Below are 27,649 nucleotides of genomic sequence, written 5' to 3'. Positions count from 1 at the left end.
GCCTTTCACCAGAGTCCAGAGGAGGCCCGAGGAGTTTCCACACGCCCCCTAATTTTGACGAGAGACCAGAGAGGCGCCCCAAACAATTCGCCATCAATCACAAAACAGCCCCGCCTCCTTACCCGGCATTCTTCTCGCGGGGGAAAATGGCGGCCGCCCTCAGCCGGCGGTGAGGTTGCGGGTGCCGAGGGAAGCCGGAACCGGGATGTTGTGTTTGCGGAGCCCTGCCGGGCGCGCGGTGAACTGGGCGTCCTGCGGGCAACGCCGCACCAAGATGTACTACGGGCCCAGGCGCCCCCGCGGTCCGCTGCCTCGAACGCCCTGGACGGTTCGTGGCCCACCGCCCGGCGCCAAGTTGCCCTGGTACTTACAGAAGGTGCCGCCGGTGCGGGAACAAGTGCCGGAGCTCGACACGGTGACGTACGAGGGGAAGATGTACCGCGTGCCCTGGCTGGCCAAGCCGCGGCGCCAGCAGTGGGAGCGAGGGTGGCACGACCCCCGGTTCGACGGGCCCCGCCCGGGCGCGCTGCCGAGCCACAAGGAGCGGCCTTGCTACATCTGCCAGCAGCTGACGCGCCTCCTGGAAGGTACCGACGGGCAGCGGCTCCGGTGGGCGGGCCTTGATCCGGCGTTTGTGGCCAGTCGCGGCCGAGGCTTCGTCAAAGCTCTGAGCAGTGGTCTGTTTTCACTCCCGCCTGAATGAGAGCGCACTAATGACGGCCTCAGGTTCATTCGGGAAGCTTCATGACTGAGCTGGAATTTGCATCCTGGTCTCCGCGCCTTTATAGGGCACTCCTGTGTCGAACTGAAGTCAGTGGTCTTGGGCAAGACAAGGCTAACTTCGCCCTACGGGTCCAACATGCTTGACTGCAGTACCCCACTGTCCTGTTATAATTATACTACCTAAAAGATACTTTCTTAAGTTACACTGACACATGTGAAGTAATATTACATTATTCCAATCAGACTTATATGTTTGATCCTGGCAAGATCAGTAAGCTAAACTTTTGTTAGATTCTTTATGTTTGGAAAATAAGATTCTCATGACAGTATTAATAGTCTGAAGAAGACTTATTTCAAACTAGTATCAAGTTGTATTTGCTGATGTATGGGTGCCTAAATAATTCTATACATTTGGCTTTGTGGCATAAGTTTTATCCGTACCTGTCTAGATAGTGGTAGCCAGTTGACCAGGATGGAAATTTTCAGTTATTCTATGAAAAGAACTGGCAGTCCTGTTTTGCTGAAACGTATGGATCTTAAGAGGCTTCTTTATCTTTTTAAAACAAACTTCTCCCCTCTTTCCCAGCCTTTCTAATTGGAAAATATAGTATAAATCATTAATTAGAACATTACTGAATAGCAAATTATAGTACAAAATGCAATATAGAAAAATATTTAGTAGAGATATATTGTTTTGATTCCGAGGTGTAAAACAAGCATTATGGCTAACGAAGACAAAACGAATAGATGGTTTACCTCAGCAAATACTTAGCTTAATGACTGACACAGCTAACCAACTGGAGAATCAGGATGAGAGAGTCCAAAATGCAATCTCTCATGCACGCTTCTGGGTTAGCAGTGAGGAGGAGATCATGGAAGAAACTTATTGGTAAGTCTCTGACTTGTTTCCTTTATGCGTGGTTGTGACACTTTTTAACTCTTGTCACAAGAAGTTGTTTTTTATGCCAGCTACGGTGAGAGTCTTTCTGGATTATATGGTGAGACAGTCCAGTATACTGCAAGAAATATGTCCTTAGATTCCAAAGGGTTCACCAATACAGGAGGCTGCCTGCTGTCCTTCTGTATAGTTTACTACTCTGCTTTTCTTCTAATCATATTCCTTAGGAGCAATTGTACTCCATCTTTATATAATTGGAACATTACATAATTCTGCTCTTTATCAGGAGCTGTTTGCCTTTGGATGTTGTCTGTTGATTCTGTTGCTATCCCTGTGACTTTCATTTGCTTGCCTCCTTCCAATGAAGTCAAAACAAATTTCTCAAGCAGAATCTTGGGATGTGGGGAGAGAATTCATACATTTACACACATAAAAATAAGCTTTTTGTGATATGGTGGTGCCTCCAGTTTTCATTTGGAAGAAAAGTTCATCAGCTATTGAATGCTTTGACAGCACCATTCTGAGATCTTACTAGATGGCTGTACCTAGCTGTTTTGTAGCACTAACCTCCATGTCTCTATTCTGGACATGGAGCAGGGGTCACTGAGGGTGTGGGGAGGAGAGGTAGTTGTGAATTTCCTGCATTGAGCAGGGGGTTTGGCTAGATGACCCTAGATATCCCTTCCAACTCTTTGATTCTATGATTAAGGTGAAAAGCAGGGGATTTGGTTTTACAGCTTCCTTTTAGCGCAGCAAAAAAAAGTGAATTTGCAGTCTTTAATACTTCTGAAATTGGGAAGAGCATTGGGAAGAGCATTGTAGACCAATTGTTCAGGAGCGTTTTTTAAAATAAAAATAGTGTCATTTTAGTGGTGAAGAATATGTTAAGTGGTTTTTATTACAGTGTTTATTGTATGTCTTATATTCTTTTACTGCATTGTGTTTAAATTTGTGATGTCTTGAGAGGCTGTAAATGAATTAAATAAAAATATATAATTCTTAGCATACAGCTTTTGGTGTGTAATACAATTCATACAGAAATCCTTACACACTGCCTTTTGATAGCCCTAAATTGGCAGGGGGCGCTGAGCAAGGAGTTGCTTGCCTAGAATCCCCTTTAAAGTTCCCGATAGAGATGAGATTTGAACTAGTTATCTCTTAGGTTACAGCTCATTGCCTTAGCTGCTATGCTATGACAGCCCTCCAACATTTAATTAGTGATGGCCTGCTTGTATCCTACAGCTGATGTACTGATTGGCATCATAACTAATACCTGGTAGTCTCTTATGAATAAATATAACTTGAATGTAAACTCAATTTATAGTAATTTGCATTAGCCATTCACAAATTTTACAGTTGATACAGATTGTCTTAAAAATCCTTGTATGTTTCAAGTACTGATTTGGGTCTATAGACCTCACTAACTTCTTTTTTAAAGCCCTGTACTTCTGGAAGACTTGCTTCACTTGTGCACTACTATGGCTGCCAAACATCCCTTGCTGGCCAAACGAATGGTGGCTCGAGACTTTAGAGTGGCAGCTACATGGGAACGAGGTGAGTTAAAGTTTGAGATGCTAATGGTCCACTTCGTTTGGTATGAGTATGAGAGCCAGTCACTGCCAGGTTTAAAGTGAGGTGAAACTCACAGTTGCTAGAGGCTAAGTTTGAAACTAAGAAGAAATTCTCCTTTTCCTTACCCACTCTACCCTAGTTTATCTTCCTTGTCAATGTGAACTAGTTAGGTGATGGCACGAGGCAACTGAGAGAAGGGGGAAAATGTTGCAACCTCTTGTTCCATTTCTCTCTTCTTTGTTTTTTAAACAGTAGATTTCCCAGCTTTCCTGGCATTACACTATAATTCTCTGAAATCTTAGAGGTCAAGGGAGGAAAGAGGGGGGGAAATGTTGCAGTATTTTATTTTTTCATCTGTGTCTTCTCACCATCCCATTGCTCTTCATCACCAAGACAGATAAGCTGGAGCAGGGGGAATACAGGGGGGAACCCAGAAGTCCTGGTGAAGTTAAGTATACCATGGTAGTGATAGCTTTCTAAAAGCTCACATTTTACTGGTAATAAAATTAATGTTTTTGATTTAACCTCAAAAGCTCTGACTGGGAATGTGAGTAATGGGAGTGGGAAGCTCATTCATCTTCCAAGCTATGTAGATTTCTGGATCCCTGTAGAATTGACTTAGTGGGGTTGTTGTCTTAAAATAAAGACTCAACAACAAAGTCTACCACTCAGTCTATAGCACATAATTCACAAGGTCCTTTATGTCTCAAGGACTCTATTCTCTTGAGGGTCCAAAAATTGATACACAAAAAGATAAAGGAAATCTTGTACACTAGAGCAGGTGTAAAGATCACTTTTCTCCTGAAGAGCTATTCTGAGCTATTGATACTGATTACTCAGCTATTGGTAGAACTGTCCTTTACTGGTTGAGTAAAGCAAAAGAATTGTATGCTCCCTATATATGCTAACTTGTGTTACTTTCTGATTTGGAAGATGAAGGCCCATTGCTTACCTGGATGTAAATTCACTCTGAAAAAACAAAAGAAAAAACTGTCTTCCACCATCTTCCACTCTTGTTCTAAAAAGAGCTGCAGGATTAAGTTTTAACACATGGGATAAGGAGAGTGATACAAATTCTTAGGGATTGTTCAAAGAAGGGGATGAAACATCTAGGGATGTTGGAATAGAGCACTGAGATCAGAATATTGATTGTAACAATTTTAATGAGCAGGAAATAATACTTTTTCAGCCAGTCTGAGCACATAATTAGCACTGAATTCTAGAATGCCTGCAATAAAGTAAATATTCTAAAGAGCCCACACACTCACCATGGACAGTGAGAGAGAAAGGAGATAGGGAAAGTGGAGGATTAGATTACTTATCCTGAGTAGGGGAGGTTTGCGTCTGGCAAGAAGGCAAAGCAACCGGTAGCTTTCAGACCTGTGTAAACAAGGAGGTTTGGAATTCCCTAATGTGAGCTTGCCAGGGACATGAGCAAGAGATTTAGTAAACTCGAAAGGGAAGCGATCCAGGTAAACGTCCATGGAGAAGCATGTGGAAGTGGCCACATGGACAGAGCTGAGTGCAGTGCAAGGGCTTGGGGGTGCACAGTAGTGAAGGAACATCTCAAGAACTGATTACTGAGCAAATTTTGGAGGAGCTACGGCAGCTCTGGTAGAGGACCAGAGAAATGAGAGCAAAGCATTTTAGTTTTCCTGGGCTGAGAAGAGGCAGAGTATTTATGTGAAGTCAGTGGACAGCCTTCTGATTGGCTGGTGGTGTGGCAGAGGTGTTTCTGATACAGGAAAACTTCCAAATAAGACAAGAGGGGGCATGAGGCAGAGATGAGGTGTATTGGATGCATATTTAATTATTGGGATGTGGAGTGTCAAGTGAGAAAACTCGACTAAGTTAAGGACTGATGTCACTGGGGATTCTTTTGTTAAAAAAGAGTGGGCGAAGAAATAGATAACTGTGCTTAAGAGCAACTTGATTGTATGGAAATAATTTGTACAATAGTCCCACAAGTCTTCAGAGTGTGTGATTGAGTCAGTTCTGACTTCTCTCTGGATTTATATTGCACAAATGGCCTTCTGTCTAAGATTACTGCATGCTTGTCAAGGTAGCTATTGTGCTACCATAGCAATAATTTGATTGAACTGAACACTCCACTGCTACCTATTCTTCTATCAACTCATCACTTATCCTATAAATAGCTCAAGATATGACCTGTAAGAATAAGTTTGGGACAATATTGTCTGTTTGTAGAGATTAAGGCCAACAAAATAGAGGCTTAAGGAGGAAGACATCATAATAAAAGAAAAATGGGATGTAAAGGGAAAAATTAATAGTGCATGTGAATTCTACCTGTATTGATTTCTGAACGTGGGTGTTATGGTACATAGATAAAGATCTTCTGTCATTTGTCCTAGGCTACTTCCCTTTTCAATCCAAGTACGTACTCATTGGTTTCCCAGAAATTTGTTCTGCTGTCTCAAACCTGCTTTTGCAATCTTAGGACCAAAGACATAAAAGGGGCATGAGCAACTCCTTAATCAGGGTTCCATCAGTACATTCTGCCAAACAGTGTGTGGAAAATGGTGATACCTCCCATCAACATAGGGGAGAGAGAGAAACTGCTTGGAAGAATGCCAGCAGTTGATCTCCTGCTAGAGGAGAGTGCCCTTGGTATTAAATCTAAGAACACCCTCCCGAACAAAGTGTTTCACAGACCCACTAAGAGCTATAGTATAGTTTTAATTAAAATGGTACCTAACATTAATTTGTGGCCCAATATTCTCTTTTTTTCAGAATCTATTCTTCTTCAGGTTCGTGGTATCAATGGGAAGCTTTTGAATGCTGTTAATCCTTTAGAACCTGTAGCATCCAAGGATGAGATATTAACCACTGAAAATGATGTTTTAGAAACCTTATATCCTATAGCACCCACAATAGACCTTCAAGAGGTTAATATATATGAAACAAGAAATGATACAGGTAAATTCTATGCTTCGTAATTATTTTTTTCTGGGTGTTATTCTACCAGCTGACATCTGTGAAAAAAAAAGGGGCTGGTGTCTTAGAGTAGTGAACGAATGCATAACTTTAAGCATTAATCTTAAATGTTCAGAAAGCCCTAGTGATCTTCAGGAATAAGCTGTAAAACAATACTAAACTTTAACTCAATTTTTTGTACCATAGGTTTCCAACTGGGTTACCCGTATCCTCATCCTCACACTATATACTTTGCTCATGGTGACAAATACCATAGAATGCAACCAGAACAGCTCCGGGCTAAAATGTTGATGTTTGCTTTTGGGAATGCTCTGGCGAAGGCCAGGGTACTATATGGGGTAGGTAGCAGTAAGATTATTGTACTTGGCCTATGTTGTCAGCTTCTGGCAAAGTTCTCAGTTTGATGTGCTTTCATTGAGGTTGAATCAGAGTTGAACTCCCAAACCAGTGGCTTGTCTTGGTCTGAATGTAAGCAAGTGGCTGGGCTGTTACCTGCCAATACCTCTTATGATGGACCCCCTTTCACTCCCCCACTCTGAGGCAGATTTTCCCACCAAAATCCAAGATTGCTCACTGTGGCTGAGTAGTCTCAAGTAGCGTGTCTCTGTTTATAGTTTAAAGTTCTTTTTGTCCCACCCCGAGAAGCAGTTGATCGGGGAGAAGCAGGAGACCTCTTCTTCTTTATATGAAATGGCACTGGAGGCTGAGTAACTCACAAAAGAAACAACAACTTTATAGAACAGGCAGGGATGGAATGTGGGTAGCTGAGGTAAAATTTGTTAGTAGAACAGAATAGTTTAAAAGTACTAGGCACAATAGTTTGCTTGCAGCTTAGTTTCAGTGTTTACAGTCCTTAAGAGTGAGACATTTGTAGTTTCATACTTTGATTAAAGCAACAGTGTTTCTCCACAGATTGTATTTACAAATTAGGCGTTTTGTTGTTTTCCCTTTACAACAGACCTGGGATCCTCCTTAGAGCCAATCCCCCTTTCTAGACACTGGGCAGGAATTATTCTTCTTTATAAGACATAACTCTGTTCACTTGGCTGAATGGGAATCTCCACTTAACTGCCTACTCCCTCTGCCAACCCCCTCCCCCAGTTCTATCTTGGCTGTGTTAACGTGTTTTAATTAGTGCTGGCTTTTGTACTTGGACTTATCAACGGAAAGTCCTCCTTAAGATTATGATGTCAGAGTTAAGGAAAACATTCTCTTTTTCTTCACTTCAGAGGGATACCAGTCTGGCCCTCCTTGTCAGACTCAAAATCCTAACTGAACTGGAAAAAAAACCCTGTCAGCACCAACTGTTATTCTGACTAGCCACTCTCTGAGTGCTGCACTTAGGTAAACTTTCCCTTTAAAGCAAATTCTGTCATACCTCTCTACTGCCTCACCTGTGAAGCTGAGACAGTTCTCCAGCTTGGCTAGATACATGTGCTAATGTTGGACACACACCCCCAATTGTTTTTTACTATGGATGCTGAAAATTTTCAGTCCAGACTTGATTTATCTCCATGAAAAAAAGTGAATAAAATGATCTGACAAGTATAACAGATCAGATGATGAAGTTTATTTGGAGCAACTATGTAATTGAGCTTACAGGAACATGGAGATAATTGTCTTTCATCTGTATTCTAGTTTCTAAATGGGGAAACAAATTTTATCCAGTTGAATTCAGTCACTGTTTTATCCTGTTTAAAATGTGGTGGTCTGCCTTTTCATCTTGGACCAGAGGAAAGTAACTGTGAAATAAGCTTGCCTTCTTTTTTATGCTTCCTTCCCTTGTCTGGTGCTAGGATAAACCCAGGGTCTTGGAGAAACCCATTGTTGTCCAAAGTGTTGGCACAGATGGTCAAAGGTTCCAGTTCATGGTGTTCCAGTTAAACACAACTGATTTAGATCCTAGCCATGGCGTTAAAAACTTGGTCTGGATTGATGCGGACCAACTTCTGTATGAAAAGGCCAGGCATCGCCCACAAATCAGGAAGAAAGTTGTCACGGTATGTTGATTAACACAAAATGATTTCTTGTCTAAGTTACAGCAAGTAGAATTGAAGCTGTGGCTTTATAATTAAGTCAAAAGGTGTAATCTTTGGGATTCTTAAAGGCAAGCTTGAATTTGTAGAGGGCAGCTTCATTTTATTCTGTTATGTAGAAAAGAGGATCCTCAAAGTCACTGAATCAGATTCCAGGAGCACTTCATAATCAGAGGTCGGAGATTTGCCCAGATGACTTTGGCTATAGTATGGAAGAGAATAATGTATGTTACCACAGTGCTTATAACACATACCCATGGTGAAGAACACCAGGTCTTGTAATGCAGGTGTGGTGCAAGAACCTCTTAAGTGGCTTCTCTGACTGTAAATCATAATACTGAATTAGGTCTTGACTCTAAAAGTATACTTTCAAAGCTCCTAAAAGGGGAAAACCCCATCTTTAACTTCCATATATGAAGCCTTCCGTGAAGCTTGAAACAAAAGGGGGGAATCCAGAGTTCTTCTTCTGAGGTGGAGGATACATCTTTTGGAGCTTCCTGCTGTCCAATCAGGGAGGCAGAAACTAATTTAATTTCTCTTCCTGTCTGGAGTGTGAGACAGCCTTTCCTCAGTTCTGTTCCTGCCTCTAGGGAGAGCAGTTCTCTAGCAGGCTCTACCTGCTATTCCCTTGATAATTAGGTGCCTTTCTTGCTTTGTTCTCCTCTTCCTCTAATCTTTCCTTCCATTGCCTACATCTTACTAACTCTTTCTTCTATATATTCTTGCTGTTTTCTCTTGCTTCTTGCAACTTCTCCCCAGTCGACAGCGGTGATTGCAGTAGCCATTTTAGGCAACCATCTGGACCATACTCTGATGGAAACCAGGGTCTCAGAGGACAGCTTCCTCGACAATGGGGTTTATTCCCCAGTGGCTGCTTCAAATGCGCAGAGATTTGACGGATCTGGCGTCAACATGCTCTCTTGGCTTTTCTGCGCTGCTGGCAACGAGTCGGCCATTACATAGCCACAGAAGCACTTCAGAGGGCCCTGTCTGCCTGAGCGAGAACCAAAAGCAACTCCACAGTCCTGCTAATGAGCTGTGAGCAGCATGCTTCTCCAGCTCTCAGAACTGGCAAGAAAAAATATTCCGATTCAACAGCGAATGCTCCAGCTCTAGTTCAGCAGCGAATATGGCCAATGCCAACCTCCCGGTGGGAAATTTCACCGTAGGCTTCCTCAAGATCAAATCCTGCCACTATAGCAAGATCTTTCCCATCAGATTGGTAATGTACCTGGGACAGAAAACATGCCTCTATCTGCTGACTTTATTAATTTACTAAAACAAGCTATGAGAAAGGAAATACCTCAGGTAACATTAGAGCTGCATCCTCCTCCCCTTTCTCCACACCCAGATGGAATATTAGCTAGCGTGCTAAGGGGGGGACAATGGTTGACCAAAGCCACCCCAAAAAGACCCCTGGATAAGAAGACATGCAGGGTACCCCTACTGGGCAGGAAGTGTATCCTTTGATAGTGATTCTAATGACGAGGAGGAGGGGGAATTCCTATCAGATGAGCAGGAGGAGGAAATCTCTGTGCCAAAACAGTCCGCATACCTATTTAAGCCTGAGGATTACCAGTACTTACTAAAAACTTTCAGCCTTAGAGCTTCAAGAATCACCCCAGGGGAGGATGACCCCAAAACAGGGAGTGCCAGATCCAGGCCTAGGGGAAACAAGAAGTTTTTTTCCCAGGGAGGGCTCTTCAGAAAGGGTCTTTCCAGATTTTTTTCTGAGACAGCTAAAAGCTGAGAGGTCCAAACCATCAGCTAACTGTCAATTCTCAAATTTTGTGAAAAAACTGTAGTCATTACGTTTTTTTGCTAATGAGATGTTAGAGTGCCAGTGATTGATGCTCGGGTGGCTGCTCTTCAATCCTTCGGCTTCTTATCAGAAGATGATCAGGGCTCAGTTAGAGACAACCTGGATAAGCAGAGAAAGGTCGTGTTGAAGAGAGCTCCTGAGGCCACTGCCATGGCTATTTAAGGATACAGCTATTTTCTCCATCATCTCCAGAGCCTCTATAGTGTGGATTAGAAAACTGATCCAACTTCTCCCAGGCAACAATAAGCGCCTCCTCGAAGGAGCAAACAGTATCTTGAATGCCAGTACCTTTATGGCAGATGCCACCCAGGATGCGCTTACCTTCTCCTCAAGACCTATGGCGTTGGCAGCAGTGGCAAGAAGGCTCCTTTGGCTGAGAACATGGCCAACAGATCTACACTCCAAGAACATTGTACTGTCTTACCCCTTCCAGGGAGACAAAACTATTTGGGGATGCCTTTGAAAAGATCTTGGTCAAGACTTGGGATAAAAAGAAAGCATTGCCAAAGACCCTCAAGTGATCTGAGAGGCGACACTTTGGATCACAGCAATTTTGTTCGCAGTACAATCTGCTTAAACCCAGACAGAACTCCAAGAGGCCATACTGGGGCTACTTTAGACAACCTGAAGGGTCCCTTCAGCCCAGGATCAAGCAGACAGTCCTCTGCATGTGGTGAGAAAACTGATCTCGACACTAAGATATCCAAAGCATGACATGCAAGCTGCCCTGGTGGGGAGCCACCTACTTCTTTAGCAACAACCCTGGGTCGATTCACAGGCAGATGCCTGGACCGTAGAAGTAGTCTCTCAAATTCCATAGAATTCGAAAGCTACCCATCGGAACATTTCATTGTCTCCGTCTTTGCAAAAAGCTTCAGAGAAGAATCATAACACAAAAGGCAATCCAACATCTGGATATTCAAGCAGTGGAACACATCCCTTGCAATGAAGGAGGACCGGAGAGGGGGAGTCTTCTTCACGCTTCCCAAGAAGCATGGGGACTGGAGGGCAATTTTAGACCTCAAGTTCCTAAATGGGTTTATGAAATTATGACAGTTTGGGATGGAGACTCTGAGCTCAGTCTCAGAGGCCATTCAGTAAAGAGAATACATGACATCCATAGATCTCATGGAGGCATACCTCCATGTGCCACTTCTGCCAGCTCATTGACAATACCTGAGATTTTACATGGGCAAACTCCAGCTGAAGTTTAGAGGTATATGCCCTTTGGGCAGACCATTACACCAAGAGTTTTCACAAAGATCCTGGTCAATCCAATTGTCCATTTCAGAGAGAGGTATACATGTCCACCCATACCTAGAAAATCTCTTGATCGGATCAGGCTCAAGAGCAAAATCTCATCAGGACACCCAGTTTACCATTCAGTACCTACAACGCTATGGTTTTCTGATCGACCTGCACAAGTGCTTGCTTTATCCTTCCCAACAGTTGGAACATCCAAGCCAGGTAGAGGACTTCAATAAGAAACTTCTAGAACAAATTACACAGTTCACAAAGAGACGGGACACAGTAGTCATAAGAGATTTCAATTACCCGGATATCTGTTGGAAGTATAACTCTGCTAAAAATGAAAGGTCAAATAAATTCCTGACTTGTCTTGCTGACAACTTCATTTTCCAGAAAGTGGAGAAGGATCTGCTATCTTGGACCTAATTCTTATCAACAGGAAAGAACTGGTTGACGAGGTGAAAGTAGCGGGCACCGTGGGTAGCAGTGACCATGTAGTTTTGGGGAGGGGAAAAGCTGTATAGTCAGACATATAGTTTGGATTTCAGGAAAGCAAATTTTAACAAACTGAAAGTTATGTTGGGTAGCATCCCATGGTTAGAAATATTTAAGGAGAAGGGAGTTCAAGAGGGTTGGAAGTTTCTTAAAGGCGAAATATTGAAGGCACAATCACAAACAATTCCTATGAGAAGGAAAAATGGGAGGAGCCTAAAGAAGCCAAGGTGACTCCATAAACAGCTTTCTGATGAACTGAGAAATAAAAAAGAGTCATTTAAGAAATGGAAGGAGGGCCCTTATAACCAAGGATGAATATAAACAAATAACCCGTGTTTGTAGGGAGAGCGTTAGAAAAGCTAAAGTTCAGTATGAGTTTAGGCTAGCAAGAGATGCTAAAAACAACAAAAAAAGGTCCTTTGCTTATGTTGAAAGTGTCATGACTGGCTAGGGGATTCTCTCAGACTCTCCACTTCATCCAACACAGTGGTATGAGTTAAAAGAGTCTTTATTCAGATAAAACTTCCTAGAAGCACACTGGTACATAAAGATTGCCCAGAATGTTAAAGTACAGTCTTCCCCTAGAGGTTATACTCCAGTTCCCCTCCCCCAGTCCAAACAAGTCAGTTGAAGTCAGTGAAAGTTCTGCAAGAGATGCCCAGCTGAAGTTCCCACACACTACTAGCTGCGCTGATAAGGTCTCATAGCAAAGCATAGGCATAGTGAAGGAAGCTACAATACAGGAATAAATCCCATCCCCTCTCCAGTCTCTTAGCAAAGCATAGGCATAGTGAAGGAAGCTACACTACAGGAAGAAAGCCCATCCCCTCCCCAGTAGACATGCATTCACAGTCATGGCAGGCAGGCTGGCTTGCCTGCCTGTTATTATCCCCCCTCCAAAACTACATGTATAACAGGATCACCCCTCCCTCGGTTTCTCTGGATAATGTTTGTGAAAAGCTTTTATGAGTCGTTGAGCTTTTACATCTTTAGCTTGAACCTACTCATTTTGACCCTGGTCAAAGTACTTCCATTTTATTAAGTAAAATAATTTTCCTCTTCTCCATATTGAGTCCAACACCTCTTCCATTTCATAATGAGGTTGTCCATCCACCATGAGGGGAGGGGGAGGAACTCCAGATTTCGGGTGCCAGGTGTTTGCTTCCAGGGTTTTCTTCAAGAAGCTGCAGTGGAATACTGGATGGATATGTCTTAAATTCTTGGGACTAGTTTCACAGTTACTCCATTTATGATGTTGTGGGTTTTATATACTTCCATCCTAATTTTTTGCTCGGTTGTTCGCCCTTGAGATTTCTTGTGGACACACAAACCTCATCTCCAGGTTTCAGATCCCAGAGGGGAAAACATTTATGGTCTGTATGCTTTTTGTAATCCTGTTTGGCTCTTTCCAGGGTTTTCGTTATTAGATCCCACTGTTCTACGATAGAGTTCCACCAAGTACTGAGATCTCCTCCACTCCCAGGTGGGGGTCTTTCACAAACGGCAAGGGTTTGCCTTCAAAGCCCTGTGTGATCTTGAATAGGGATGCTCCCATAGAGCTATGAATGCTGTAGTTGTAACAACATTCCGTGAACGCCAGGAAATCAGTCCAATTATCTTGTTGATAAGTAATGTAACACCTTAAAAATTGCTCCAGGACTTGATTAGCCCTTTCAGATTGCACATCGGTCTCGGGATGATATGCTGAACTCAACCCTTGAGTCATGCCTGTTACTTCCATCAGCTCCTGCCAAAACTTGGCAATGAACTGTGGGCCCCGATCTGATATTACCTTGTCCAGGAATGAATGGAGTCTTACTACATGCTGCATGAATAATGTGGCCAACTTTTTGGCTGTTGGCAGCTTAGAGCACGGAAAGGAATGGGCTAGCTTGGAAAACAAATTCACCACCACCCAAATCACTGTTTCCCCCTTACTCTGCGGGAGGTCAGTGATGAAGTCCATGGACACTACAGACCAGGGTTGGGGTGGGGTTTCCAGAGGTTGTAGTAGACCTGGAGGTTCCCCCCCTCTTTTTGCCCATTAAACAGGTGTGGTACATGGATACATATTGTGACACATCCTTCCGTATTCCTGGCTACCAAAACTGTCTTTATATTAAGTGCAGTGTTTTTAAATAACCCCAGATGCCTGGCCAACTTGGCATCATGACAGTGTTTTAATATCTCTCCCCTGCAGGACATACAGTTTATTGTTCTTATACCAACAATAATTTCCCCTCTTCTCTAAATCTTCCGACCGATTTTCCTCCTCCTTTTCCAGTTCCGCTTTAATTTTCTCTTCCCACTCTGGGGAGGAGGGGGAAGACAGTTCGCCTTGGCTGCTTGGTTTCTGGTAATCATGGCCCCTCCCAACTGGGTGGGGGAAAACATTGTATCTACCACTTCCTCCCTCTGGCTGTTGTGTTGGGGAAGGCGGGACAGCGCATCTGCCAGGAAATTTGACTTCCTAGGGAAATGTTTAATCACAAAGTTGAATCGTGAGAAAAACTCTGGCCACCGCAGTTGCTTTGCTCCCAGTCTGCGAGGCTCTCGCAACGTCTCCAGATTTCTGTGATCAGTCCATACCTCAAACAGCACTTTAGCCCCCTCCAGCCAGTGCCTCCACGTACTTAGGGCCAGATTGACTGCTGCCACCTCCTTATCCCACACTGCCCAGTTCCTTTAGGCCTCAGAAAATTTCTTGGACACATAAGCACAGGGGTGCATTTTCCTATCCTCCCCCTCCTGCAGGAGGACTCCTCCCATGGCAACATCGCTCGTGTCCACCTGTATCACGAACGGGCGGCTCTCATCGGGATGACGCAACACAGGCTCGGCGGTGAAGCCAGCTTTTAATTCCTCAAAGGCTGCTTGGCATTCCTTAGTCCAGGCTAGTTTAGCGCTTGGTTTCATTTTCCCTGCGCCCTTCCCCTTAGTTTTTAGTAAATCTGTAAGTGGCAAGGCTCCTTGAGCAAAATTTTTTATGAAGGGTCAGTAGAAGTGGGCAAACCCCAGAAATGACTGTAGCTGCTGCCTTGTTTGAGGGGCTTCCCATCTGAGTACAGCTTCCACTTTGGTTGGATCCATCCCGTATCCTCCCCGATACTCGATACCCCAGGAAATCCATCTCCTCTTTATGAAACTCGCACTTGGGACAGTTTTACATACAGTTAGTGTTGGTACAGGGTTTTTAGCACCTCCTGCACCAATTTCACATGGGATTCATAATCCTCTGAATACTCCATCACGTCATCAAGGTAAATGATCACTCCTTTATAAAGGTACTTGTGGAGAACTTCATTAATTATATCCATAAACACCCCAGGGGCCCCTTGCAATCTGAGAGGCATGACAATATTCAGATTGTCCCAAGTGGGTATTAAAAGCGATCTTCCACTTGTTCCCCTCCTTTTTTCTTACGCGGAAATAGACATCTCGGAGTTCCAGCTTTATTTATTTATTTAATTACATTTTTAGACCGCCCTCCCTGCCAGACGGGCTCAGGGCGGTTTGACAACAAATTAAAAACAGTAAAAACATTATAAAAACATTAAAACATCGTATAAAAACCATTAAAATTGGCGGGTGTAGAATATTAAATATTAAAATGCAGCATTGTCCTGCATGGGTGGTGGAGGGTCTTCAGTGGTATGGCCAGTGAGAGGACAGCCTAGCCCCCACCAAATGCCCGGTGGAACATCTCCATCTTGCAGGCCCGGCGGAAAGATAACAAATCCTGCCGGGCCTTAGTTTCCTCAGACAGAGAGTTCCACCAGGTCGGAGCCAGAACTGAGAAGGCCCTGGCTCTGGTAGAGGCCAGGTGGACCTCCCTGGGGCCAGGGACCATCAGCAAGTTCTTAGTGGCTGATCGAAGCGACCTCCGGGGAACATATGGGGAGAGGCAGTCCCGAAGGTATGCTGGGCCCAGTCCGCATAGGGCTTTATAGGTCAACACCAAAACCTTGAACCTTTGTGAATATTTTCCCTTGAGCCGCTACCCTAAGTCTCTGATCAATGGGATGGGGTAGGTGTTTGGCATTGAGACTGCATTGATTCCTCTATAGTCTATGCACAATTGCAAACCCCCATCCTTTTTCTTTCTGAACAGCACAGGGACGGTATGGGGGGAACTAGCTGGCCGGATGAAACCTTGTGCCAGGTTTTTATCAATGAACTTAAGCAAATCCACTCTTTTTCCTGGGCTCATCGAGTAAATTTTACTCCTTGGTAATTTAGTCCCTGGGATCAACTCGATTGCATAGTCTGTAGCTCTGTGAGCAGGTAATTCATCCGCCTCTTCCACTTCAAACACTTGACTTAAGTCCTGGTATTCTGGAAGAATGCTCTCCCTCTCCTCCAGAGTTAAACACACAGTCTCTGGGAGGGGGGATAGGATTTTGGCCCCACTTGACATCCCATACATGTTTTTGGTAAGCTTCAGAAGGAAAACACTGCTTCCCGGCCTTCCACCTCACGTGGGGGTTGTGGTCCCACAGCCACCTTACTTCCAACACTAGGGGAAACTTGGTGGCGGGGCTGACCACAAAAGTCCTTTCCTTCCAATGTCCCCCATTCCCACGGGGGTGGTCTCTGTTTCGTAACTGGGGGTGTCCCTTCATCACCGTCCATCTGTTCGAAGACTAGGGGCTCAGGTAGTTTCGACACCTCCAGCCCCAACCCCATCACAAGTGCAGGGGCAATCAAGTCTCTGCTGCACCCCGAGTCAATTAAGGCCCTTACCCTGATGTTCGTCCCCCTCTGTGGGTTTAACAGGGTGACTACAATGAAAACAACGCTCCTTTAGGTCGCACCCTTCATGGCACCGGGACTTCTGCAACCCGCCAGCTGGTGCCCTTCACAGCAGGTCTCCACCGTTTCCCGTTGGTGATTTCGGCTCATCTTCATTGTCTGACGAGGGCTCTTCACTTGTGGTGTCCTTTCCTTCCTCTGGTGCTATGGCCGCTGCAACAGCTTCCTTCCTGGAAGTAGGTCAGGGTCACCCTGTTGAGTGCTTTTCCGGTAGCCTCATCAGCTTCAGCTCCAAATCTGGCTGGCTCTTACTTTCACCCAGACACTTGGCGGCAAAGTGGCCCGCTTCCCCGCATCTCAGGCACAGACCTTGTCTCATTCTCTGATCTCTCTCGCTCGCAGAAATGTTGGCTCGTGGCCTCCCTCGGTCCTGGGGTCAGGCATCTGCCAGTCCTTTCTGCTGACCAGTTTGATGCTGCAACTTCAGCAACTTCACTGTTCTCGATTTTCAATCTCGCAAGCCAGTTGGATCCAGCCCAGGAGGGTTTGAGGGTCATCTTGTACCATCACTTTGGCCACCAGCTTGGAATTCAGGCTGGCCTGGACAAACTCTATCGTCACGCCCTCCGTCCAGTCTCTCAGTTATGCTGCATACTCTTGGAACTCTGCTGCATACTCTCGGACTGGACGGTTTCCCTGCCTTATCTGCCTCAGTTGGGTTCTCACTGTTTCCTCAAAAGGGTCCTCGTACTGCTCCTTATGCCTGGGTGAATGCATCCATGCTCTCCAGTTCTGGGACCTACATTGAGTATAAAGTCACATACTATTTAGCTGCCGCGCCTCCCAGCCGCGAACCGATGTAGCTTACTTGGCTCAGTACGTCTGGGAACGTGTGGCCCTACTCTCTTAGGAACTGCCCCACTTGCACCAAGAAGTAACTCAATTTCTCAAGGTCTCAGTCAAAATGGGATTACGCCAGGTCAAGGGCGGCAGCTTCCAGCCCCGTGGGACTCTCATCCCTCTCATGTGTGGTCTTGGGGGGTGAGTGGTGCTGGGCCTGCTGGAGGAACAGTTGTTACTCCACCCAGGCGCCCCCTTGGTCAGGAGGCTTCACAGGTGCCCCCTGCCTCTGCGCACACGCACCTAAGTACATTTCACGCATTCCGTCCATAATTTCCAGCACTGTTTGCTTGACCTCCTCCATCTCCTTGTGCATCTGCTGTAGGTCAGACACTCCACTCAGATCTTGGGTCTTTCCGTCCTCATCATCCACTCCTATGCCCTGATCCTCTGTCATGGCGAGGCCTCACTCCTTGATGTCCTCTGTTTGGGTCTCCCACAGAGGTGCCAATCCAAACAGCCGCTCCTCGTCCTCCAGGTCCCCTCCTGGTTTCTCTGGAGCTCCTGTTCCTCCTCCCAAGCTGGATTGGAACAGTTGCGCTTGGCGCTGCTCCCTTGGGGCGTTGCACTCAGGTTGTGTAGGACCCTGGCTCTTCTCTTGGGAATCACCCTGGCCCCGCGCTCCACGCTAGTCCCAAGCTTCGGCACTTCTACGGAATCTTGAGAAACCTGGAATCTCTGGGTTCACAGGAGCTCCGTTGTCCCCTCCAGCTGCCATACTGCAGGTAGGGAATCTCACCAGCTTCCCCTGGTTTCGAAGACTGAAGGATTCTGGGCAAAATGTTAGGCCTGGCTAGGGGGTTCTCTCAGACTCTCCACTTCATCCAACACAGTGGTATGAGTTACAAGGGTCTTTATTCAGATAAAACTCCCTGGAAGTGCACTGATACATAGAGATTGCCCAGAATGCTGAAGTACAGCTTCCCTGAGAAGTTTACCCCTCCCCCAGTCCAAACAAGTCAGTTGAAGTCAGCGAAAGTTCTGCAGGCGATGCCCAGCTGAAGTTCCCATGCCCGATCCCCACACATGACCAGCTACACTGATAAGGTATCTTAGCAAAGCATAGACATAGTGAAGGAAGCTACACTACGGGAAGAAAGCCCATCCCCCCCAGTAGACATGCATTCACAGTCATGGCAAGCAGGCTGGCTTGCTTGCCTGACACAAAGTAAGAAAAAGAACAAGGACATGGTAGGCTCGTTGCAGGGACAGGAAAGTGAAATTGTAACAGGCAATGAAGAGGAGGCAGAACTGCTCAGTTCCTCCTTTTCTTCAGACTTTTCCTGTGTGGGAAATGATCCTCAGCATGGCAATAACAGAACACATGATGGGGGAAAGGAGTTACATCCCAGGATCAATATAGGGGTAATACATAAACACCTAGTTTCTTTACATGAGACTAAGTCCTTGGGGCCAGATGAATTGCCTCAAAGGGTACTAAAAGAACTCGCAAATGTAATTTCTGAGCCTCTGCCCATTATTTTTGGAGAACAGGTGAGGTGGCAGAAGATTGGAGGGAGGGCAAATGTTGTCCCCATCTTCAAGAAGGGGAAAAAGGAGTATCCGGGTAACTCTTGACCCGTCGGCTTGACGTCTATACCTGGAAAAGTTTTAGAACAAATCATCAGTCAGTATGAACATTTAGAAAGAATGGCTGTGATTACTAAGAGCCAGTATGGGTTTCTCAAGGACAAGTCATGTCAGATTAACCTCATCTCTTATTTTGAGCAAGTTACAACCTTGCTGGATCAGGGGAATGCTGTAGACGTAGATCATCTCTATTTCAGTAAGGCTTTTGATAAAGTTCCACATAATATCCTTGTTGACAATTTGGTAAAATGGATCCTATTACTGTTAGGTAATTATTTAATTAAATTTATTTTATTAATCAATTAATTAATTGAATTATTGATTAAATTTCTCAATTAAATTAATTTATTGATTAAATCAATTCATTACATTAAATTAAATTTAAAAAGAGCTTCTGTAGCACAGTGGTTAAGTGGTTCGGTTGCGAATCAGCAGTCTGCTGGTTCGAATCCCACTGCTGCCATGAGCTCAGTAGGTGGCCATGAGTAAATCACTCCTCTTAGCCCCAGCTCCCCAGCTGTATTGTGGGGTAATAATAACACTAACTTGTTCACCGCTCTGGGAGAGGCAGTAATCTGTCTAGAAGAGTGGTATATAAGCACAGTTATTATTACTATTACATGGATCTGTAATTGGTTAACAGATCGCACCCAAAGAGTGTTTGTTAACGATTCCTCATCCTCTTCGGGAAGAGTGACAAGTGAAGTGCCTCAGGGATTGTTCCAGGGACCTGTTCTGTTCAACATTTTTATAAATGATCTGGGTGAAGTAGTAGAGGGAATGCTTATTAAATTAGCAGATGATACTAAATTGGGAGGGGTAGCAAGTATGGTAGAAGACAGAGTCAGGATAGAGGATGATCTTGACAGGCTGGAAAACTGGGCTAAAACCAATAAAATGAATTTCAACAGAGATAAATGCAAAGTTCTGCACTTAAGTAGGAAAAATCAAATGCACCATTATAGGATGGGGAGACTCGTCAGTAATAAGTGTGAAAAGGATCTAGAGGTCTTCGTAGACCATACACTGTACATGAGTCAGTGTGATGCGATAGCTAAAAAGGCAAATGCAAGTTTGGACAGCATCAACAGAAGTATAGTGTCCAGATCACATGAAATGATGGTATAACTCTACTCTGGTTAGACCTCACCTAGAGTATTGTGTTCAGTTTTGGGCACCACAATTTCAGAAGGATATAGACAAGCTGGAACATGTCTGGAGGAGGGCAATGAAGATGGTGAGGGGTCTGGAGACCAAGTCTATGAGGAAAGGTTGAAGGAACTCAGCATGTTTAGCCTGGAGAGGAGGCGACTGAGAAGTGATAAGGTAACCATCTTCAAGTACTTGAAGAGCTGTCATATAGAGGATGGTGTGGAGTTGTTGCCCCAGAAGGTCAGACCAGAACAAATGGGTTGAAATTAAATCAAAAGAGTTTTCAGCTAAATGTGAAGAAGAACTTCCTGACAGAGCAGTCCCTCAGTGGAATAGGCTTCCACAGGAGGTAGTGGGCTCTCCTTCTTTGAAGCTTTTTTAAGCCAAGGCTAGATGGCCATCTGACAGCAATGCTTATTCTGTGAACCTAGACAGATCATGAGGAGGAGGATTACATCAGTGCTTAGTTCTCGTGGCCCCTTCTTACACGATCAGCGTAAGGCTGATCACCACTTTGGGGTCAGGTAGCCATTTTCCTCATGCCAGTTTGGCTAGGGATCCTGATTGTGTTTTGCCATCTTCTGGGCATGGAGCAGGGGTCACTGTGGGTGAGTGTGGGGGTATTTGTTAATTTCCTGCATCATGCAGAGGGTTGGACTCGATGACCCTAGAAGTCTCTTCCAACCCTATGATTCTATATCAGAGGCCTAGCTAATGTTCAAGCAGACTGGTTGAGCAGGGAGACCATTCTGCAGGGAGTGGTCCCTAAGAAGGAACTCTTCCAGTTGATCACATCACACTTCAGAACACCTCTTCTGGATCTGTTTGCATTCTAGCACGACCAACAGCTACCAAGGTTCATGACGAGGTTCTTCCATCCATAAGCAGAAGGGATGGATGCCCTGATGCATTTCTACCTATTCCAGTCATACCTAAACTCCTGAGAAGCATCAAGGAACAGGGAGTGGAAGAGCTGGTGCTTGCCTCTTGGTGGCTCCACTGACAATGGTTCTTCATACTCCAACAGATGGTGATGTCTCCACCTCTCACGTTGCCGTCCTTCCCAGACATGCTACAGCAGGCATCAATTTGGCACTCTCATCCAGGCTGGCTCTGCTTAACTGTGTGGAGATTGAGAGGAACTCATTGAGGTTATTCTTCAGAGGTGACCAGAGGAGCGACACTCAGGAGCCCTCCTCCAGTCTACTTCTTTCCTACGTGGAGACTCCACACTGTTTTGTCAGTTTTGACCAAACATCCCTTTGAACCAGTCAAGGACGTGCCCTTGAGATGGCTGAGAATGAAAACCATCTTCCTCATTGTGTTCACTTCCACCAGGAGGATCTAGGAATTAAGCGCACTGTCTGTCAAGACCAAACTCTGCATCTTCCACAAAGGTAAAGTAGTATTCAGGACGGATCCTACATTTTTTCCAAGAGTCTGCTTCATATTCCACAGAACACAGGAGATATACCTACCTTCCTTCTGTCCAGATCCGAAACACTCTAGGAAGAAACTCTGGCACAACCTAGATGTCAGGAGAATGCTCAAGGCTTACCTGTTCCGAACATAACAAAGAAAATGTCTTCAACAGCCATAGGCTCATCTATCAAAACATGTGTAATGGAAGCGTACAAATCCCTCAACATAAAAGTTCCTCCTAGAAGAATGGCTCATTTGGTGAGGAGTGCTGTCACTAATGTGACATTCTATAGGAATGCATTAGTAGAAGAAGTCTGTAAGATGGCTACATGGTCGTCGGTCTTGACCTTTGTGAGACACTACAAACTGAATCTGTATGATTCCGTATGATTCAGTGGACACTACTTTCGGTAGAAGAATATTGCAGCATGTGGTTTCGGACCAAGATGACAACCCACCCAGGAGTTGATCACTACTTTGGGAGTTCCCAAACATGTCTTCTGCCTCAGGAGAATGGACCTTTGGACATTTTGCTGTCCTAGGTCATTGTACCCTTCTATTCTGCTGCCTCATCTCTTTACCTCTGAACTGTTAATTACTTACTGTATCAGTTAATACTCCATTTTCTCTTTAGAATTTGTAGTTGTGGATAGATAAGTTGAATGTTACTGCTTTGCAGAGCCAGAGGAGTTAGCCATGTTAGTCTGCAGTAGCAAAATAGCAAAGAGTCCAGTAGCACCTTTAAGACTTTATACAACTTTATTGTAACATAAGCTTTCAAGAGCCACAGCTCTCTTCATCAGATGCTTTGCAGAGTCACCTGAACTGAGGAAAGGGTGTCCCACACGCCAGACAAGGAGAAGATGAAAATTAGTTCCTGCCTCCCTAATTAGACAGTGGGAAGCACTCTTTCCTCAGAGGAGAAGGACCCTTCACAGTAAGTGTCCAAAGGTCCATTTCCTAAAGTAACAGAGGAGGAAGAGATGAGAATGGTTCTTGACTTAATATCCAGCTTGAGAGGAATATTACCCATGATTTTTGAAAATAAGCTTGTTCTGTAACCAGATATGAGACAAGTCTGCTTGTAGCGTACTATCCTTAATGAGTAAACAAAGCACCTGCAACTTTTGCAACTTTTTGTTTTTTGCACTGATGAGAAATTTTATTTACATTCACATGCCCCAGTAATGTCTGTAGGACGATAGGGCATTTTAAAATCTACAGTTACAATTGTATTTGCACATAACGTTGCTGTGTGTTAAACTATATGCTAGACATTAAAGATCCAGATGTTCTCTCTGCAGATTCCTGCTGGAATACATGGCTATCAGCCAGATACATTCAAGAAGTTCCTGGCATTCTACTTGCATGGTGTTGTGTGAACAGGCTTCTCAAAAAGTCTTAAAATTAACCTGCCTCCATCATGTTTTCTCCAATGATGATGTGCTTATAATGTATTAATGGGGAGAACCTATTCAATTTTTGTAAATAAAGTTTTTTAAAACAAACATGTAAATGATATTTTATCCTATATCTCAATGTGTATTATGTTGCATGAACTTTTGGTACTAAGAGAGGCTTGTGGTTTGTTCTTGTTTTGAAAAGATAACCCAGCTAGTCCAACTAGAGTTGGAAGTCCTATATTTCAGCCACATAGCACAATGTAGAAGTCTTGTGTTCATTAGGGCTTACTTCATGGTATGTATGATAGGATTACAGCTGTAGGAAAATAACTAGCTGGGGAATGGATAGTTATGAAGGAATATTGCTTATAAATGCTCCTCAGTTGCATTTGATCGGTCTCTTACTCTTGGAATTACAAGCAATATTAACAGCTTGGCCTTTAGCAGCTTTATATGGCAGCAAAGGGCACTGAGCTTCTGTTTTGGGATGTTTGGGAAAGAACGGGAGCTTAACAATAGAAGATAGCTGCCCTTGTTACTGCAGTATCTTCTAGAGCATTCCTGGGGGTTGCGTAGTAATTTTGACGTTCTAGAAGCATACTGCTGTTGATTGAACAAGAGGATGATAAACAAGTTGACAAAAACAATTCTCTTAAAACTCAAAGGGACAAATATTTCCATTTGAAAAACATGACTGAAGTTACCATGACTGCTCACGGATGGAGTATTTGCTTTAGGTTTTGTTGGATTCTATATAAAATCCACACCCTCATCCTTAGATAGTTAATAGTAGACTAGCAACTAGCCCAAGTCAGAACTGACAAGGAAGTATGTGAGGCCAGCATCTCTCTTTAGTGGACCACAGAAAGAGGCATGCCGTAGGTACTTTAGCCCAAAGGGCTGGGTTGATTTTGATGTACAGAACTGATTTGTGAGTCCGGAAAGATCGCTGGTGCCAGAAAGATTTGAGTTTGCATGCTGAGAGCTCTTGTCCTCACAGCAGCCACAGCTCACAAGCCAGCAGACAATAGCTACACAAGTCCTGTTGCTATACAGGGAGACCTGGCTGAGCTGTTTGTGTCTTCCAGAAATAAAAAAGAATGCATCAACAAAACCACCAGGAACAATTTGTATTCTCAACATGCCTTTATAGCCTCTTGTTTCCCTCTGTTTTGTGCACAGACAAATGCTCTCTCCACTCCTACAGTTTCTATACTGTGGTGACAATTCTAAGGCTGGGCCCCAGGGACCTGCCACAGTGTTTGTGATAGGCTTTTGAAGCTGCTCCCACTCATTGATCTTTTTGTCTGAACTGTTTCAACAGGTATGCAAGGCTCAGATAAAACACATGGCATGATGAAGTCTGTATGCTGTTCAAGGGAAGAATTGTTTTTTAAACAGCATGTTCCCTTGATGTGAGCCTAGTATGAAATCAAACTCTACAGGCTGTGCTAATAGCACTAACAGGAGTTTGCTTGTGCCTACAGACAACTCAGTCTTAGCTTCCAGTTGTGCGTTTTTACATTCGATCTGATAAAAAATGAAAATAGGAAACAATTGCTGTAGATATTTACGTTATAAAATTGGCTTTTGTTATCTGATGTATGACTGGCTCAGAGCATGTAATTTAACACAGCATTTTTGTGCAGTTTAGGGTTGAAGTAGCTAAAAAGATATTAAGCATTCAGGATATCATGAAATAAATTAGCATATGGCAACAGATCTGAGAGGGGAGTAAGTTACATGGATTGACCAAACTTGCTATTTCTGGGGAGTAGATTCAGGCTGATCTTGTATCATGTTTAAAGCTTTTCCACATCTGAAAAGCAGCCTTGGATAGCAATGAAAGTAACTGCAGCAGGATAGCTGAGACAGGACCTGTGATTCTCTTTCATATTCTAGAAGGGCAAGAGCCTAACTTCTTTTTATGACAGCCTCCCGTACTTATTAACATCTTCATTTCAAAAGCAATCTTCTGCTTTTTCTCTGGCTTATCTAAAAGTCCAAAGCTCCAGGCCAGCTTGACAACAGCCTGCAATAGAATTTGTACGATATATAGACTGCTGATTTCTGCTTTAGCTTTTAAGAAGTTTGCAAAATGTATAATTCTTACTGTTTCTCAAAAAAATGAATGAAGAAACCATTCCCCTTTTGCTCATTAGAACTTGGTGCTGGTAGAACAAACAACTTTATTCAAATATAATACAGAAGAAAGAAAAAGGATGCAGAAGCTGTATGTGAAGGGGGGATAAGATCAGTCAAAAGGACTTTGTTGAACATCTGGCCAGTGGAATTCTAACAGCTGCATGCTGGCTGGCATACAGGAAGAGAAGTGTGCTCGTTTGCTTGCTCTTTGTGTGTGTGTGTGTGTGTGAGAGAGAGAGAGAGAGAGAGAGACTGTACTGCAGACACAATGGTTTCAATGAGTGGCTCCCATAGGGCCACTAAACTGGTGGTCCAGGATTAAAAGATTATGGGAAAGGAATCCGAGAGCTTCCTTGGGGGTTCAGAGAAAACACCTGCGACTGCATGTAGCCTCCATACATAGACCAAGAACTGAGGAGATGCTTTGGGTTTGTCGACAGCTTTATGGCTAAAAAACATCTGTGGTAGCAGCATTTCAAGTTTCTTATGCTGCTGATTGTGGCTTGTTGCTGTATTGGATATATACCTAAGTGACCATAACAAAATAGGCTATCTCCAGTACTCACCAGAGTAGTTACTACCACAACTCATCTTTTGCAGGGGTGGGGGGAATATTTGAGGTTACAGAGTATTACAATGCTGCTAGTTGTATGTTTTAATCTGGTACTGACCCTGTTCTGACCCTGTCTGGCTGTGTTTTGTATTATGGTGTATTAAAATTGTTATGACCTATGGTCGATACAATAAGCTACAACAACTACTACTGCTAGTAGACTACTATGGGTTGGTTGGAAATGAAGGGAATTACATTTATTAATAAAGGGATAATATAACAGGTCAAGAGAGATCTGGTGCATAGTCTATTATGCATCCAACAGACATTATTTCAACTCTCAAACTTCTGCAGAGTGGCATTGGAGTGAGAAAGAATATCCTATAGAAGATAGATCTTGGCTGTATTGTTCCAATCACCAGAGAAATTTTTACTTCATAAATGTTTATCTTGTTCCTTATTAAAAATGTGCATTTATCTTTTTTAAAAATACAGAAGAAAGGTTGCCCATATCAAGCAAAGTTGAGCATTCAAAGTGCTGGTATATGTGCATATGGTCATGCAAATTTCAGAAGAGCTGGGTTGGTTAATTGCAATAACCATTTCATTGTCTTCCAACCCCACTGTTGACTGTTTTTCTCTACCCAGTTAGTTAGCTACCAAGATCATACTTTTCTCGTCCAGTGCAGTGAGCTCTACTCTGCAAAAGCATCTCACATCATAAATCTGTTAAGTCTGACAGGTGCGACAAAGCTCCTTTTTGTCATGCAATTTGTGAAGAGGAAGGAAGCTGGACTCCCAACAGAGAGAGGAGCCCGCAGTGACTTTTTATCACCCTTGGATATCCAAACTTGTGTCCCTTTCACTGGCTACTGTCTCCACATTTAGCCTAGAACCATAATTTGAAAATAAAGCCATTTGGCCTCTACCTGCTGGTAGTGTGCATGTGTGAGAAAAAACATATTAAAGAAATGTGTTTTTAAGCAGTTGATGGCTGGCCATTGTAGAAATTTGATTTATTATCGTTTTGTGTCAATTATGAACAGTATGTTTTGTCAAGCATGTTAATAGTTCCACACTTCCCTCCTCCCTCCAGGGCAGAAATTTTCAAATCCTTAGTAGGAGCAGTGGAGAGGAAGAAAGCCTGGTCAGTTTCACTATACTTTGGTTATTCTGATATTGTTATTCCTCTTTTTTCCACAACTGGGACCCAGAACAGCATACTGTATTGATCTCCCCACCTCTTTTTTATCCTCACAATCACCATCCTATTCTTAGCCCCCCCTATGAAATAGACACAGTGAGGGAAATACCATCCCTTTTTATCAATGCCGAAGGAGCTTCCTCCACCTACCCTTTTTTAATTAGTATCACCACTGCTGTATGGAGAAGTCCTTCTAAATGGTACACCATGTAATTTTAGTTAAAAATTAATAAAGACAAAATTTCACTAAAAATCCTTATCCTGAAAATTCTTGTATTTACCCCCCTCCCCCGAATACCAGTTTGCCTAGAACAAGTGGTTTGAGCAGGCTTTGAGCATTAGAATCATAGAGTTAGAACGGGTATTACAGACCATCTAGTCCAATCCCTGCTCAATGCAGGAATTGCCAAAAGCATCCCTGAAAAATATTCATCCAGCCACTCCTTGAAGACTGCTGACAAGGAGAAACCTATGTTGTCTAATGTCAGTCCTAGAACTGCTTATGCTCTTGTTTCAGCATTTCTTCGACTCTGTATCAGATTTTTGCTAATGTAAACTTGCATCTATTTATCCTATGGCATTGTTTATTGAAATGTCCTTGATATTGACTGTACTAATCTCACACTATGTAAGAAAGGCAGACTATAAATGATATTTTTTTTAAAAAACCACCACATCCCTAGGCAGCCAATTCTGTTGAATTGCTCTTAACATTTAAGTTTTTAAAATGTCCAGCCAGTACCTTCCCTCCCATTATTTTGAGTTCTATCCTGTTACCA

General features: G+C 43.7%; 2 protein-coding genes across 3 annotated transcripts in view; one reads left to right on the top strand and one right to left on the bottom strand.

Annotated features, from left to right (window-relative positions):
* LOC129330597 (NADH-cytochrome b5 reductase-like) overlaps positions 1–460 on the bottom strand; it is a 37,628-nt gene extending 37,168 nt beyond the window's left edge. The window contains exon 1 of one of the 2 annotated variants that reach the window (XM_054980692.1): positions 372–460. The gene's annotated coding sequence lies outside the window, so the exon portion shown is untranslated. Of the gene's footprint in view, positions 1–122; positions 188–371 lie in introns of those variants that run through there. The other variant, XM_054980693.1, reaches the window with a different exon arrangement.
* On the top strand, positions 129–26,652 carry MRPL37 (mitochondrial ribosomal protein L37). Its single transcript, XM_054980689.1, has 7 exons — positions 129–587; positions 1,429–1,612; positions 3,060–3,175; positions 5,945–6,130; positions 6,335–6,486; positions 7,945–8,148; positions 22,870–26,652. Exons 1-7 carry the CDS (start codon positions 206–208, stop codon positions 22,945–22,947), a joined length of 1,302 nt encoding a protein of 433 aa, XP_054836664.1. The 5' UTR covers positions 129–205; the 3' UTR covers positions 22,948–26,652.
* Positions 26,653–27,649: the final 997 nt, after the last annotated feature.

This window comes from Eublepharis macularius, chromosome 5, assembly GCF_028583425.1.
Source record: "Eublepharis macularius isolate TG4126 chromosome 5, MPM_Emac_v1.0, whole genome shotgun sequence".
NCBI classification, from domain to species: domain Eukaryota; kingdom Metazoa; phylum Chordata; class Lepidosauria; order Squamata; family Eublepharidae; genus Eublepharis; species Eublepharis macularius.
This window is presented reverse-complemented; position numbering and strand designations above follow the sequence as displayed.